Source organism: Lissotriton helveticus, chromosome 6 (assembly GCF_964261635.1).
Source record: "Lissotriton helveticus chromosome 6, aLisHel1.1, whole genome shotgun sequence".
Lineage (NCBI taxonomy): Eukaryota > Metazoa > Chordata > Amphibia > Caudata > Salamandridae > Lissotriton > Lissotriton helveticus.
The window spans coordinates 1,362,836,374-1,362,853,388 of record NC_136067.1 but is presented as its reverse complement, the minus strand read 5'-3'; the positions used below and the strand labels follow the sequence as shown (position 1 = coordinate 1,362,853,388).

At 42.8% G+C, this 17,015-nt stretch overlaps 1 protein-coding gene across 11 annotated transcripts in view; it reads left to right on the top strand.

The window, feature by feature from the left end:
* The window catches only part of LOC144763479 (E3 ubiquitin-protein ligase PHF7-like), a 1,848,469-nt gene that overhangs the window by 1,244,915 nt on the left and 586,539 nt on the right, over positions 1-17,015 (top strand). For all 11 annotated transcript variants that reach the window (XM_078649109.1, XM_078649099.1, XM_078649102.1 and 8 more), the window contains one exon: positions 5,660-5,766. In XM_078649109.1, the coding sequence (XP_078505235.1) occupies positions 5,660-5,766 (107 nt within the window). The remainder of the gene's footprint in view (positions 1-5,659; positions 5,767-17,015) is intronic.

Here is a 17,015-nt window from a genome sequence, read left to right as displayed (position 1 = left end):
ATTACTGCGGCCTCTCATGCGCGCTTTTACTGAACTATCACATTAAACCAAATTACACGCGCCAGCTAACATCAGCCAGGGCTGTAGCCGGGCTCAGGCGGCGGATCATTACACTAATTACATGCGCCTGCTAACATGAACCAGGGCTGCAGCTAGGCCTCCAGCGGGGGGACACGCGCCTGCTAGCATCAACCAGGGCTGCAGCTGGGCCTCAAGCGGGGGAACACGCGAATGACCGTATCTGAATACACACATTACACACATTCTATTTCATACCCGAACAACGTCGGGACGGGCTGCTAGTATATATATAAAAGCTTCTACTAAGACAGATGCGCCAATCCAGGCTTTATTCTGCAGCACATAATATACATTAAACCATCCTCAGTCATAGTTGAATATACGCCCAATGCATTTCAGGGCTTCTATGGCCCTTCATCAGGGGTTCACTATAATTTAAAAAAAGACAACGACATTAGATCATGCTATCAAACCTCTGTGTTAATCTGTTGTTACTCAACAAATTTTGCGCCTTACTTTTGTTCAGACCACATTACCTACTTTTTTCCTTCTAACTATGTGACCACACGCTAAAGACAAATGGATCCCTGTCAGGTTTCTCCCAACAACCTCAACTCACTGTATTATATCACTTAATGCATTAGGTCATTCGCTGTTTCCCAACATCTCATGTTGCGCACTATTCAAAATACATCACTATTTATGAACTCGATGTTATCAACCTTTTCATGATCTCATCATCTTCCAGCTTAAGTAGCTCACAACACAATGCTCCTGTTTTTAGTCATGTATCATTTTCAGAAGCTGACCAGCGGGTTACATATGTGTCCTTTACTTGGGAACAGTCATCCTGTGCATGCTGTGTCCTTTGATTGGTTTACAACCCCTTCACAACCAGCTGGCTTGAATACAGAGTAAGGATACACTGATCCAGTGGGAGACTCTAGATTTTATTATTAGCTTGGCAGTTCAGGATGAGTACAGGGTTTCTGTCAAGAGGTGTGGTTCCATGTACCCTTCCTTACAGGAAGGTAGTGAGGTGCTCTACATTGAGATACCCTGTATTACTTGAGGATGCAGTGTGTAATATGTAAAACAATGAATGGTGGTGCCCAAAGAGCTGTTCAGTAGCCCGCGGACAACGCTATTAAATGTCAGCAAGGTGATGCCCAAGTCTGCATAGCCTGGAAACCATCAAAGGCGTCTTTAATCGACTACCAGACACTCTCTGCCCCTTCATTTCACTTTTGCAGGTTACTGCTTTCTTCTTTCATTAAGGTTTTTAAGTCTTTGTCCTCTTCCTTCTTTCCTATTTGTGTGTGCTTCCCTCTCTTGCACTCAAGCAATGTCTGATGAGGAAAAATAAGTGTCCCCAAAAATGAGTTGTAGTGGCACCACCAGCAGCCACCGACTCAAAGTAAGTGCTGTAAGGATGTCATCCCATCTGCACTACTTAGGTGGTGCCAGTAACCCAAGGCAAGGTGAAAGCACATTTCAGCAGTGCAAAAAACAATTAATTATCGGGTCTGATCTAGTTAAATGGGTAAGCCCGTTTTCTCCCCTCATCTTTCTGAAATCCTCTATCTGCATATCTTACATTTCCTCTGTGGCACCCTCTTTTCACTCTCTCCTAAATGTCTTCCTTCTCCATCAATTAACCATCCCCCTATACACACAATGAATTCACTCACTCATCTGTAAGCGCTGCATTTATTTTGCTTTCTCCATTTCACTGTTTTGCCTGGTGTTTACCTCAATCAAATACTTTCGCATAGAATCACAACAGGCACACATGACCATTGTTATGTGTGATCTGCAGAAGGACCAGGGGTGGATGAGCTTCCACTCTTAGCACCAGTGAGAGGCTAGCCTGGTATATGCTGTACACTAATGTAAGTGGGCACCTTGCACCAGTCCAGAAAACCCTTATGGGTATTTAAGAGGTCTTAGACAACCTTAGAAAGCTATCCAAGTGGTAGCTGTTAAGAGCAGCCTTCATCCTTAGTCTTGAAGGAGTATAAAGCAGCTTTACAGTGCAGTGCAGTCTTATAGTATAGATAAAATGAAAGAGAACCACACAAGATGTTTCTAAAAATATGTATTTGTATAAAATACTCTCTAGTACGTTCCAGTAGCTCCCATACAGAAACAGACACAAAGCACACAATAGTATAGCAAAGAAATCACAGTAAATTTCTCTAATACACTGTGGGTCCCAGTGGGGGCCAAACCATATACTAAAAAAGTGGTATACGAACCACGACTTGACTCAGGACAATGTCGACCCCAAGGTAAGTAAATAGGGACCCCACGAAGTGCATGTGCAGGGTGAGTACACAACCGTGTGCTCCGTACAAGTCTATGGGTAAGTCGCGGTTTGATTTTGAAAGATTAAGGACCCTTCCCAGTGAACTTCAAAGAAACTCTGTGGAAGACACAAGGTTGGAAAGCGACCTTACTTGTGGATACTGAAGTACCCAAGTTGCCTAACCAAGGGAATCCAAGTGCATAAGTGTGAAGTGGCGTCGGAAACCGCAGTTGAACTCAATGGAGGACTACGAAGAACAGCCGCTGCTGGAAGAGGAGAAATTGTTAGTTGGAATCCAAATGTGGATTCTTGTCGAAGAGTACCCGAAAGCAGAGGGGACAGAGTCTGGGTCACTTGAGAGTGATCAGGGGCTCGGTAAACGGATGCCCACTATGTTCGGTGCTTCAGGATAGTTGACGGTGACCTTGACTCTGCAGCTGAGGGGACCAGGCGATGTTAAGGATGACCAGGAGCCGGATGCGAGCTGTCCCACGAACTATGTTGAGTGCTGAGGGGTCGGTGGGAGCACTAACAAGCCGTGGCAAAAGCAACCCACACAGGGAGTCAAGAAAGTGTACTGTACGGACCAGCAAGGTCCAGGAGATGCACTACAAGTAGGGAAGTCAGGGCAGGCCCTGAGCAATCAGGGGACCCTCAATTGGACCCGCAGGCACAGGAGTGGCATGAATAGATCTCGGGCAGCTTCACAAAACAACAGGTTACTTATCACACAGTGTGAGGTGGTTGAAGATCTTTGTAGGAAGAGTTGCAAGAGGTTGGGGCTACTTGGAGCCCAATGTACTTGTCACAGGATTGCCAACAAGCACATACACTATCAAAAGTATGTGGTGCACAGGGGTTTGGGTATTGCAGCCCCCACAAGGGATTCTGACCTCAAACTCAGTGAGAGGGCAGCTCAGACCTCGAGGGATGTAGAAACCCACCTCCTGTGTTACTGGGCCTTTCGGAGTCTGTAGGAGCTCTGGATCAGCAGACCGGTTAGCAATGTTGCTGTGCCTGGGAATGCAGGGGAGTGACTCCTTCACTCCAAGGGAGATTATCTTCAGGTGTCTTGGATGCTCCACAGGTCCTACACAGATCCTGTACGGCGCACAGGCACAGACAATGCAGCAGACTGAGAGGGAGACGAAGTCAGGCCCAACCGAAGTCCAGAGTGCCCAGACGGTCGAAGTGCAGTGGTATCAGTTCTGAATCTTGTCCGGGACAAATCTAAGGTCCTACAGCCAGGTAAGCCCTTAAGTACCCATGGGAGAGGGTTGGAAAGATTCAGGGGATCCTCACAGGGGAGAGTCTGTACAGGGGGAGGTTACTCCCATGTCCTTTATCCAGTTTCATGCCAGATTGAGAGTTGAACTGGACTATGCACTGGGACACCAAATGTGCCCCTCATGCAGAATTCCAGTCCCTGGCAAGCGCACCCATCTAGCCCTAATACACTACATCCTGTCTGGAAGGTGGTCACACTTCTTTGTGACAGGATGCCTATTGTTCTGCCTTCCCCTGCTCGAGCTTGGCTAAGAAGCAGGAGGGCAGAAATGTGTCTCTGGTCGGCAGCAACCATTTTGTGCTATCCGGAGCAAGAAGGCTGGTACCGGTAACACCAGGAGGCCCACGAGAAACGCTTCTGAGGAGTGGAATCATACTTCCCACACTGGTTACTGGAGTGGGGGTATGATTCCAACATGTTTGACACCAAACACATTAGGGTTTGTTTCAGCCATTTTAGAGTGGTCATCACACGGTCGCGTAATGCCCCTCTATAATAGTAAATGGCAGCTTCACTGACAACCGGGGAGAATGGACTCCATAGGCTGCAGGGGTGTCCTGCTCATGCAGGGGCACCCTTTCACTTAGAACCAAGCACCCTGCCCTCAGGATTGTAAAGGCCTGCTATACAGGTGACTTACAGGTTTTAAGTGCACTGACCATTAGATATATTAAACCTATATCTTAAGTAAGTGGTGCATGCACCGACTTACACAGGCTGTAATGGCAGGCCTGTAGTTCCATTTTGCATGGCCTCTCATGGGTGGCATAATACATGCTCAGCCCTTGGGAAGCCTCTGGGGTACCTATGTCCTGGGTACATGTTTACCATATACTAAGGACTGACAAGGGTACACCAGTATCCAATCTGGAGTGAACCTAAGTACATAACATAACAGTTTAGGTAGAAAGCAGATAGACTAGGGTCCTGAGTAGCAGAATCCCAGTCAGACTAGTCAAAAACAGCATTACATCCAGCAAAAATCGGGGGTAACCATAAGAATCAGATCCTACTTTTCTACAACACCTTTATGACTCACAGACAGGCACTGTGAGAAACTGGAGCTGCCTTCACCCCCATCTCCAGAGCTCTCAATAGAGCCCATTATAAACACCATCCAACAACCTAAACTACTCAAAGAAATCTAGACGCGACTAAGCTCACAGTATGCATGATACAAGAGTAAAACACTGCTCGGAAAACACCTAAAGAAAAAAGCAAAGACAATACAAGATTAAATAAAATGTGAAATGTGAACGGAAGCTACATTCTGACATGGATTACCTTAATTGTTTTTATATTGTTAAGTAGTCGATCATTGTTTTTGCCTGTCAAGTCAAAGTAATGAACAAAGGTCCCAATAGGAGCCCATTTCAATTTTAGTCTTTAATTATTGGTGGGTCTGCAACCTGGATGGACCAGCTCCACTTAAAGTCCTGGACTCTAGCATGAGGCCAATGCCAGTTCTGAACTAAAATCACCAGTTAACTTGAAGAGAAGGTATATTTTAAGCCTCCTATTACTGAGCATTTCTGTTTATGGTCTAATCAGAGGGCATCGTGCCACTCTTTACCTTTCCCTCTTTTATTTAAAATAACGTTACAAGGTAAGTTCACATGCTGTCCATGGTCAGATGTGCATAAATCACTGTCCCACTGTAGCATATTGATACTATGCGTACTAAGGGCCTCGTGGCTCTGCGCGGACTCTGAACAGGAACTTTGTGATATGCAGTGGAGTTCTTAAGGTGTGGTTATGGGCAGTATGACGTAATGTGCAGAGTATGAATGAATGTTGGAGAATAAAGATACTGCTCAACTGCATCTCCCATGTGTGGCGTAATCTGTTTCCATACTCCAGGGCTGGAGAAGACGCTACACCCAAAAGAGAGCAACTCTATAGCTGCAAAGTAAACACTTCAAATAATGCACCATTTTGTTTATGCACGTTTTTTTTTATTTGTCGATTGAAGTTATCTGCAGGACAGATTTTTCTGTAAGTTGTTTTCAGGAATTCTAATAACATCTTTATTTTTATTGTAGAAATCTGCACTCATTTCTGGCCTTTACCACTTCAAGTGTGCTATCTGTTGCAACGAGGACAAATTTGTGAAAGAAATGCTTCGTATGGGCGTTCATATTCCAGAAAGGTACCTTATATTAAATGTAAGCCTAAAACGCACAATATGGAGTAAGTGAGGAGGAATCGTCCGTCCCACAAAAGTCTTGTCAGTGTTCTGTCAATCGTGTACCACTGTTTGTTTTTAAATGTTTGGGTTGCTTTTCCTAATATATCAGTGTTCCCATGGGTACTTATCTGTTGAAAACAATTATTTATTTAGTAAACTGAAAACTACCAAGCCCTCATAATTTACCGTCAAGTTCAATCATTGAGAATACAAGCAAACTAACCTCAGGTTTTGTTATACGGAAAGAAAGATGAATGTGCTTACAGATTGATTTAAGCCTGCAGTTTTATAGAGAGAGTCGAGTAAGGGTTCCTTCAGTCCCCTCAGCGTCCAAGCACAAGTTGATACATCAAGAAATTTTACATGTAAATAATACAAAAAAATGTATTTCAAAATGTGATACGACTATTTTTTAAATAGCTTTTTTATCAAGCATTTCACTCAGTGGACATTTAACATAAAACAAATGCCCCACACACCAGCTGACCAACAAGGCCACTGAAGCAAGATTTCACTCTTTGTTAAAACACATGTTAAATAAGCAACGGATAGATAATTACATAACAAAGAACATGAAAATATGGACATCTCAAGTGCCACATGCAGGGTTAGTATGTAGGAATGCTGTGAACGAGTGACAAATCACTATAAATACACCTTGACAAACCTCGGAGAAGTGACGAGCCCTCTCCTGTTGTCAACACCTCGTTCCATTCTGGGAGATGAAGTTGCCGAGGGTGAGAGGGAGAGCCAGGGTCGTACTGGCCAATAAAGCAATCAGGCAGTGTCCGAAGGGCTACTCTGACAGGAGTAGTGTGAGTTGTATACTTCTCATCACAATGTATTTTGTCTGATATGTGGCCAGACCCTTTTGGTCATGCCCCTTTGGGCCGAAAGCTATATTGGAGTCAGTCCAACTCTGTTTTTAATTGGTCCTTATAATGTTTTGATAAGTTCAATGTTTTTATTTTTAATCGGTCCTTATATTGTTTTGATAAGATCGGCATCTTTCGATGTTTTGTAGGATAATGATAATTTGTGAATCAAGGCTTATAAAATGATGCTTTAATGAAATCAAAAGCGTATAAAATGATAAGCTAGGATTTTGAATGAAGGCTTATAATATGATGCTGTAATGAAATCAAAAGCGTATAAAACAGGAAGCTAGGATTTTGAATCGTAGCTTATAAAATGATACTGTAATGATATGAAAAGCGGATAAAATGATAAGCCAGGATTTTTAATTAAGGCTTATAAAATTATACTGTAATGAAATCAAAAACGTATGATACAACAAGATCAGATCTGTAGATTTTGATGCGCTTGCCCAGGCATGTCTTGTTGTAGCGCTCTGTATGGACTCTGTTAGCACAATATTGTGTGTTTAGCTTAGAATTGCTGTAATCTTTGGTACGTTTCATATCATCACATTATTGAAAAGAATGATAATGCATTTTAGGAAAAATTGATTTTATTTAATGTAAAAGAAGCTCAGAGGAAGTTTTATTTTAATGCAATATTTACAATGTAATTGAACACCTCTTTACATAACAAAAACACAGTTTGAGGTAATTACAGTCTCATTATGTGGAATTACATATATTTGACCACTTTCAGTGACATTAAAAAATGAATTCAAGCTCATAGTTGTATAATGAGGTAGTCATAGTTATCAAATACATTATGCCCTGCAGCATATAAATCACAGTGTCAACAGCAAGAATAAAATCTGTGGAAGTTACATAAAAAAGGAATCTCAGCTTATTTTTGTTACCAAGCAATTATCATGGATCGCGATAATACATTTATAAAATATAGAAAACACATATTCAAGCTTATAGTTGCATAATGAGGCAGCGGTAGTTATCAAATACATTATGCACCGCTGCATATAAATCACAGTATCAATTGTACAAAACAAGTCCCTAGACAACTATTATTCTACTCAGCATTATAAAGCATAATTGCTACATGGTACTGAAAAAGGTTAGTTGGGCACAAAAGAATACATTATAAAAGCCGTTTATTCATACAAAATTTCTAAAATAGTCTATGATAAACAATTCCTTTATAATCAAATGGCAACTAAAAACAACATGCATCACAATCTCATTGTCTCTCAATGCATTAAAGCATCCAGATCAAGTTTCATGTGTGGAGTTTCAACAGATACAATCCTATCTTTAGATACTTTGGATACAATACTCACAATTATGCAAACACATTAATGTCAATCATAACAATGTCACTGATGTAGATAAACATAATTATCAAGGGTAATTAAGTCAAATATTTCATCTAAGAAAAAAGGAAAATTATTTCCCAATGCATTTATCTTTGTTGAGAGACAAATAGAGTGGCTTTGATCCTCGGAGTATCTTCGTGGAATCGATTCTATCCGTGTTTCTGCGACATTAGCCCTCTTTCTCAAAATATTCCATCCAGTACTTATGTTTCTCCTCATCACTGGTACACCTCAGAGAATAACCCGAAGCCTCTTGCTTTTCTCTAAGATGTAAATTGATGTAGTCGGTAAATAGATCATGAGAAACTGTTTTTAAATGGCATTCCTAATAAATGCGCTGTATCACATAGCTCTTTTTCAGAGCGGTGTTCTGTATCAGAGTTATCACACTGGAAACCTGTCTGGCTTATGTGCAGGAGTGGCATAGGGTAAATAGTTGTTTGCCCTCACATAGGTAAAGAAGCATGGGGGAACACAACCTCTAGGTGGCTGAATTCTGCATCTGATTAGGCCAAAATACCTTTGGGGGTCTCCAAAATCTTTATAAATGATCTTAGGATGACCTTTATGGTAGGCGTTTGTCTTATTTATAAAGGGGTTTAAACCGGTAAAATCATAGTAAAGCATATTTTAACAACAGAGGCCTTTCGATAAAGAGTAACGGCATTGGATTGACCACTTAGAGTCAATCACGCAGTTTCATGGGTTCGGGGGGGTTCGGGTAAGTCATGATTCTTGAGAAAAGTCTGCAATTCCAGATTACATGCCAACTGTTTGCACCATTCATGTTCCAAATAATTTTGACATTGAAGTTGCGTCTTTATAAAAGTTCACGTTTAATAGTTGTGTGGTTAAACAACTGGCCGAATGTGCAGCCGATCATCTTGTTAAAATTGTTTTCGGCATTACAAATTGGACTACCATGATAATAGCAACCATTAAATTCAAAGGCTGCGTGACCCTGCTAAAAAATTGGAGCATGACGGATGGTGATTTTTTTTACTGTATTCCAAATACATCAACCACTGAATAGTGGGTATTGAGAATTTCTTTTGCTGTCTTTGATAATTTTTACGGGGTACAAGGCTAATGTGTAAGGTTTTAAAAATCATAACCTGGACATCGCCAAGCAGACTAAAGCTAGCATGATTTACTAAAAGAGGTAATTGAAGACAACTTAGGCATTCTCATCTGCCTATGCCACCAAGATTTGTTTCCTAGTCATGGCGATGACACCATTTCTAAAGCGAATACAAGCATCTGTTAAAATGTTCACATCTTGTTGACAGTAAGGAGTCAGTTCTAGGCCCTGGCAGAGAAACTGACTTCGCTCACGGAGGTTGCAGAATTAAGGAACTCCACACTCCGCTTGCAACGCAGAGTTCTTGATAAAATTCTGCACTCCCCGCAAAGGGGAGTTTTTTTGCATCGGTATGGGGTGCAGACATATATGCTTAATGGAGGCGGCCATGTCAGAACCTGGAAGATAGTAGTCCAGGGCCCTGTGCAATTGTCGTCCCACTTCAATTACTGTGAAGACTTCTCGGTGTGCCTATTATCAAATTGGCTATCCGTTGTGACTCAGTTGCGCCCTCAACGCATGCGTTTGATAACATGCTCACTCTCACTGTTCGTGATGTGGTTGGCACAGGTTCAGCTTCCACTGCTGTTGCTCTGAGTCCTGTCCTGGTGCGTTGGCCCGCTCTGCAATGTGCAGTGCATCATGCTGGTGTTACCGGCTTGGCTGGCACTGGGCGTCCAGCGCAGGACGGAGCCTCCAACCGACCCCACGGGGCCACTGAGTCTTCTTAATTATGTGCCAGATGACGGGAACCTGCTTGCCGCCAGCAGAATGCGGTTCTGTGTGTTCGTGCCCCGGGCTGCCTCTTCCCTGAGTGCGCTGGAGCTGCAGAGGGATACCCAAGAGGCAGATAGAGCAGGGAAGCTATATGCGGTCGAAAGCGACATTGCCTAGGCCAAAAAGCTCATGCAGAGAGAGCTGGCTGCCAGTGCCCAAGAAAGGTGAGTGTGTGGCGTGTGCCTTGACATGTAGGTGGTGTAGGTGGTACTATAATCTGCCTGCCTTCAGAAGGAGGTGTAAGGAATACTCCTGGGGGTACTGTGGTGCAACTTGCAGGGCTGTATTATACCTGCACAGTATGCTATATAGCCTATGGTTTGTCTGTTTGAGGAGCATATGGTGTACAAGTTTGGTACTCCGCGGAATTTTGCAGAGTTTTCTTGTAATGAGTGTAACTCCGCAAGCTCCGCCCAGACCTAGTCAGTTCCTTCTGGCAATCAAACAGCAGATCTTTGTTAGATTCATACCAGGACATGAATTAGTTTTCTCTGGGGGTGACATATAATTTACACCATAAATGTCTGCAGAGGGCATAGCACCAACGTAGTTCTGATTGTGCAAAGTGTTCAAGTGATGTTGGAAATATCGTTAAGAAACCCATTGCCTGTGGAAGTTTACTGAGTTTTATCAGCAGGAAGTTTATGGAGTCTATAAACCTGATATTGAGCACTTTTGTTGTAACGCACATGAGTTTCCCACCCCTAGTGATCAGGGACATAGCAACTTTTTCACGCATTAAAGTTTTTACTACAAAATAACTGATATATCCTTTAAAGAAATGTGCTAGAAAACTAAAGTTTTTAAATCGGGGTGTAATGAAGGTGTTGATGAAATCCTTGACACACATAGGACCTGAAACTCTCAAGTAGGCTCGCTGCTTATATGTCTGGAAACAATATATTGCGGTTTGTGAATGATACTTTCCTAACAGGATTCTATATCATAGGATATATAATCCTCAGTTTTGGTTGGGGTTTGAGTTTCCTCATAAAGCAAAGATGTGAATCAAATGAAAACACCCTGGCTTTACAGACACCACATTCAAGGCATTTACTGTCATGGCCTTCGGAGCCGCATAGGCCACATGAATTACACAACTTTTTGCTGTGACAGCTTGCTTTCCCTGACTCGGCTAATGCACAATGACGCTCTAAAAACTCCTTAGAACGACAAAACAGCCTGCACCCTGGACACCTTTGGAGATGATTAGCAATGTTGTGGCAGTCATTTGTAACGCAAGCCTTGAAGAAGTCTGAGCATGAGTGGTTGTATTTGTTGTTCTAGTCGGAACCGCAATATTCACAGTAATACCTAGCACTGAGGATTTTTTTTATATCTTTCACACCATAAAAATGGTTTTCATGTAAAAGAACAAACAGAATTTTAGATTTGATTGTGGTTCCACTGGTGAAATAAAGACAGCCGCCTTCGTGTTATAATACTTTAATCGTCACACCTAAGTAATTTTCAAATGTATGTAAGGCTTGCAAAGTGACATCCGTATGTGGGGGATGTTAAGGGCATTGTGCATTAAGTGAACATGCTCTGTCAATTTTGCATCAGGAGTTTGTACTAAACAACATATATAGGATGCCCCCAACCCCCAATAAAGATAGGACAAAAGTTCCACAATATACAATATTTTTGTAAGTCTCTTTTTTTGGGAAGAATTATAATTCTTCCCAAAAAAAGAGACGTACAAAAATATGGAATAATGATAAATAAATAAATGAAATTTAATTGAGCTCTTCTGTGGGTGGACATTTTTCTATATTGTGGAACTTTGTCCTATCTTTATTGGGGGTTGGGGGCATCCTATATATGTTGTTTAGTACGGTTTCTCCCCTGGTGGGATGCTCCCTTTGGATTGACTTTCTCAGGGTCCCTCTTATGTTTATTTAATTGCATCAGGAGTTTGACCATAATCCAATAACCAACCAAGCACCATGCCAGACACAAATTTCCAAAGGTGTTGTTTGAAACAATACACCACTGCTGTTTCTTTTGAATGATCTTACGAAACAGGACAGAATTTAGCGTCCGTCTGGCGCCGCCATCCCTAGTTTTTATCACAGTCACAATCAGTTTTGAAGTTTGTGACCACAAAATCTCACCACTGCTATTCATAATGTCTACAACTTTGTTAAAAAAATCTGAGGCATTTAGGTCACAAAGTGGCTGCCTGTGCGTGTAAAAAGAGTTAGCCAACCCACCGCCGCTCAGGCGAATTTGTACATAGTCGTTGGGACCGATATCAGGAGCCATTTGGTTGAGCAGTTGTTAAATATAGTTAATAACTGCTTCTAGGGCTAGTCTAATAGAATTTATGAGATGTAAATTGACAAACCAAAATTATTCATAAAATTCTATAGTTCTAAATGTTTTGATAACTCTTTGATATTGGCACACGCTTTCTAAAAACACGGGCGTAGGGTTGTTACTAACTCTGGAATTATCATGAGTGGCTGAGGCTCTCTGAGGTGGGGCTCTAACAGCGTACGGCTAGGTGGTAAATAGCCGTCATTTGCTTGAAAATTACAGTGTACATTTCTTAAAAAATGTTTGGCTCTTTTTATGTTTTTGGCTAAATGATTTATGACTACTTTAGCAGCTAACCATTTTTCTTTACGTTTGGCACTTGTAGTTTCAGACTTTCTTGGTGACCAAAGCTCTTTGGGGGACATTATCAGTTTCCCGAGTCAAGGCTCAAGGAATCAAAACTGACTTGGTCTTCTGCTAAAATAGAAGCAATCAAAGTCTTGGTATTTTAGATCAAGTGATATACATTGACTTTGACAGCTGTTATCCTGCTGATATGTGCGGAAGAATCACATTGACATAAAACATTAATAAGAAATGAACCAGCAGGGAACAGATTCAAGCCCCGTATCTTGAGGGGGTTTATTAGAGGGAAACATGCCAATCGCTGAAAGTACAGCTGATTTGCTGGGGATGAAGGTTTTACTGCTGCAGCAGCAGCACCGGTACGGAGGTCAAGTGATGACTTTATCTCAACGTAAAGTGATTTTTTTTACGATTAGGATGTCATCTATGGCACTTGAGGAGACATCAGAGTCTATCTGAATTTGAGCATCTGTTAAAGTAGCAAAATTTAATTCCTGTGCATTTTGTTGTACTCAAACTATGTTGACTGTAATGTCTTCTATGGTTTGTACACATGCTGCTATATCACAATTGCTTAAAATAAAATAAACAATAGCTTCACAGATAGATGATGTCTTCAGACCGCGCCTCCTGAGTGCAACTATTAAAGGTGATCTATCAACGCTTACTGATGATACAGTTGTAATGCTTGGGGAGCATTGGGTGATGTCTAGGAGATTGTAACGTTGCTGAGGTCTGCACGGATGTTTGACCACTGGGTTCAATTTCAGTCTTTAAATTATTGTAAATAGTGCCCAGCGCACCCCCTAGCGGGGTTTGGTGCTGGCAGTTCTCCCTATTGTAACATTGGTGTGATGCTGGAAGGTTCCTGGAGAGTTCGCTAGGTACATCAGGCCCTGCTTTTGATCTGTTTTGTTGAACAGGTACATTTGCGGATTCCCCCCAAACCTCGTTATCATTTTCAAGCAGCAAAATTATATCTTGTTCGTTGTGGGGTTTGACACAGTGGGGGCGTTGGGGCGTTGCCCCACTAGCCATGGACGACCGCACTGGCAATGAAGAATGACTTTTTAGAAAATAAATGTGACTTAAAGTACATTTTTTGACTGGCTCGCGCATGCGTATAAGTGCAGACCTTCCCTCCCCCCCCCCCTAGCACTCAGATACATAGACAGGGACCCGGGACCCGGTCACATCTAGGGCAGATAGGAGCCTGCTCGTAGCCAATCCTGGCGCAGTGGCGCTGTTCACGCTGCGCCAGGATTGGCTGCTGCAGCAGGATGGTGCCGTGCGTGGGTGTTGGCTGCTCGCACAGTAATGGCCAATCACATATGGCTATATCCAGCCATGTAGTCAGTGATTGGCCATTTCCCTACGCTCTTGGACAGTCGGGACATCACAGCACGTGGCGCACCAGTGCTGCCAGTGCCACCGTCAACAACAAGAGACTGAGTAAGTGTGAAACTGAAAGTAGAACTTCTAGAAGTATAGTGAAGTCGAGGTCCGAGCCGAGGATGAGTTATAGTGTGTGAGAGAGTAGAGAGAGAGTCAGTCTTAAGGTAGAACATTGTTCTTAACACCCCTCAATCTGATCCCAACAAGGCAGACTCGACATCATTCTGAGGTGGGAAAACTGCGCAGCATGAATTGCCCGGCAGTGACTATCATCTGTTATTTATAGCACTTCGAAACAGCAGAAGCGCAATATTTAGCACTATATAAAAATGTTTTCTCTTAGGTTATTCAGCAAGCATTATATAACACTGCAAGAGTTCAGTTTGGCGTTACATGTTCGAAGTTTGAGTCTATTTATAAAACTATCATAATTTTACTGATGGTGCCGTTGAGACAGTTGAGTAATATTGTATGTTAAAAATAATGGATGATGTTATAAAGATGGTATGGCTTTGGCGGAACGTACGGTGAACATACTACTTTAATTGGTGCATTTCCTATCATTTGTTGATTTGTGTTCTGTGTACTATTAACCTCCCATCAACGCTAATTTATAATCTCAAAAGTTTTCCTACGAATTCATCTATATTACTTTTAAAAACTACACTTTCAGTGTCTTAGTTATAGCTACAATGTAAAGTCTAAAACTCGCTGGCAATCCCTAGTTATGGTAAGCTGACCACAACATAATTCATGCCCCGGGCGCTGCTCATGAACTCACTGACACAGCATTGATGACATCGTGCTTGGGTTGGAAGCCACAGTCTGGGTTTTAGCCATCTTTGGACTCTCAAATGGACATCACTGACCTGACGTTCGTTAATGGATTGAGATCAAAATGCTGGCTCTCGACTAGGCGCTTTGCCAAGCCTACATACCCACGGTGCTCACAGTGCACAGCTGTTAGCTAGAACCACCAGTCACAGTGTGCGTGACACTGGTGCCTACTCATTTTCTCCGAACTCGTTGTGACCAGTGTGTGAGTCGTGTTGTATGTGCAGCCTAGGACCGCCTGCTTGGACCTGCTTTAAGTTTGCTGGACTGACATGCGAGTTACCGCGTAAGTGTTTGTTGACCAATCCGACACTGCTGTAATAATATACTACTGCAGCATTGGCATTGCGCGCCCCCCCCCTTCAAAGTGAATTATTTCCACACCCACTGTGAATGTGTTGAACGTCACGTCAGCATTGCAATTTCCTATGTTCTGAGTCTGTCTGTGCTGTCTCGCACGCACTCACCCTCATTGATGCGAGCGTCATCCTAATTGGTCGACTCGTAACTTTATTATCATCTTGCATTTGCAATGTAAATAACTGTTCTTATGTATTTTTATTTATTACTTGTATTTCGTATCAGGATGCCGAGCTCAGAGGCTATTATATTGTACATACAGCTAAGACTGCCTCTGCGCGGAGCACGCCGTATTTCCTGTTTTGGGCCATCTGACCTTTGGCTGTGTGGGCTGGATAGAGCAGGGCTCCCCCGACCTGACGGCTCCTCTCTTACGGCAGACCCAATATATTCTGGGCGATTTATTTTCAGGTTATTGCCTTTGAAAAGCATCCAGAACTCGGACAGCCCCTGAAAGGCTGGTCGGGCTGGGAAAGCGCCATTTCCAACATGGCTGTGACAGTGGGACATTTTGGGGCCAGTGCTTGCAGTGATTATTGTAAAGGGCACATGGGGGCGGAGGATGGATTAGCGCTGCACTAAGGCCAAGAAATAACCTGTTCTGTAAACTGCCACTGCTTCCTCAACAATACCTGTTTTCGCCACTTTTTCATTTACATCCAATATTAACACTAGTCCTCCTAACTGTACAGTAAATACGAAGTTTTGTAGTGGTGAAAAGTCAACTCATGTCAGTAGACCATCATGTGTGTCGGGGACTCCTCAGGCTGTGGTTATAATCCTGCGCCAGGGTTCCCTCGGGAAGGGTTTGTAACATTCCCAAGCCAGTGCTCCCGCAGGACATTTTTTATAATACTCCCATGCCAAGCCTCCATCAGGACACCTTCAAAACATTCCCACGCCAAGGCACCCTCGAGAGGGGTTTGCAATATTCCCATGCCTGGGCCCCCGAGGATATGTTTATAATATTCCCATGCCAGAGCTCCCTCAAGAAGGGTTTATAACATTCCCATGCCAGGGCTCCCTCGGTATACATTCATAATCTTCCTGTGTGCAGACAGGCTGACGTGGTGCATCTGTTGGGTTTCATGACTTCCATGTATGTGACTCGCTGCTTCCTTTGTAAAGCTCTCTAACGCTTTCGTGCAGTGCAGGCGCTTTATAAAATTGCATCAATAATAGACAACATGTACAATAAAAGCACGCCATTCGTATCGCCACGGGAGACGGCTGCTACTCATCCCTAACTTGCTCTTTGATCCCCTGCCTGGCCCTTGCCACTCCTGGGCTGTCATTTTATTAGACACATGGTGACCTCAGGCTAGGACCTGGAAGCTTGTAGAACTTGTTTGCACACTCACTGTGTGATAATAGCTCCTGCTCCTCACCCTGTGAAGGGACCTTTTATCCTGTGGTACACGTACACGTAAGGTCTGAAGGTGCGGAGGGAGAAGGCACCAAGGATATTGTTAATGTTTTTCCTAGAGAGAGATCAGAGTTTTGTCTAATGGAAGTTTTGACTCATGGAAAGGTAGCACAGAAGGTTAATGTGCCTGCTGCAAAGAACATGTACCTGATGAAGTCTGTTATGAAGCTCTGTGGTTATACTGAATAAGCAGCTACCTATGTTACATGACACCTCTTTAATAATGTAATACCTGCACTTTCACAACTGCTTTATTAACCTTCCTGCTTTCTCAAATTTGCTTGAAAATGCACAATTTTTCCTCTATTTTTTCAGAATTTTGAAAAAATTATGAAAAACCCCCCTCCCTAGGGGGTTCGGGCTCGCACGCTACGCTTGCTCGCTACGGTGCAGTTTGATTATCAGTTTCCGCCTCACCACTTTCAAATGTCACCAGCCGCCACTGGTTTGACAGTGTTTGATGC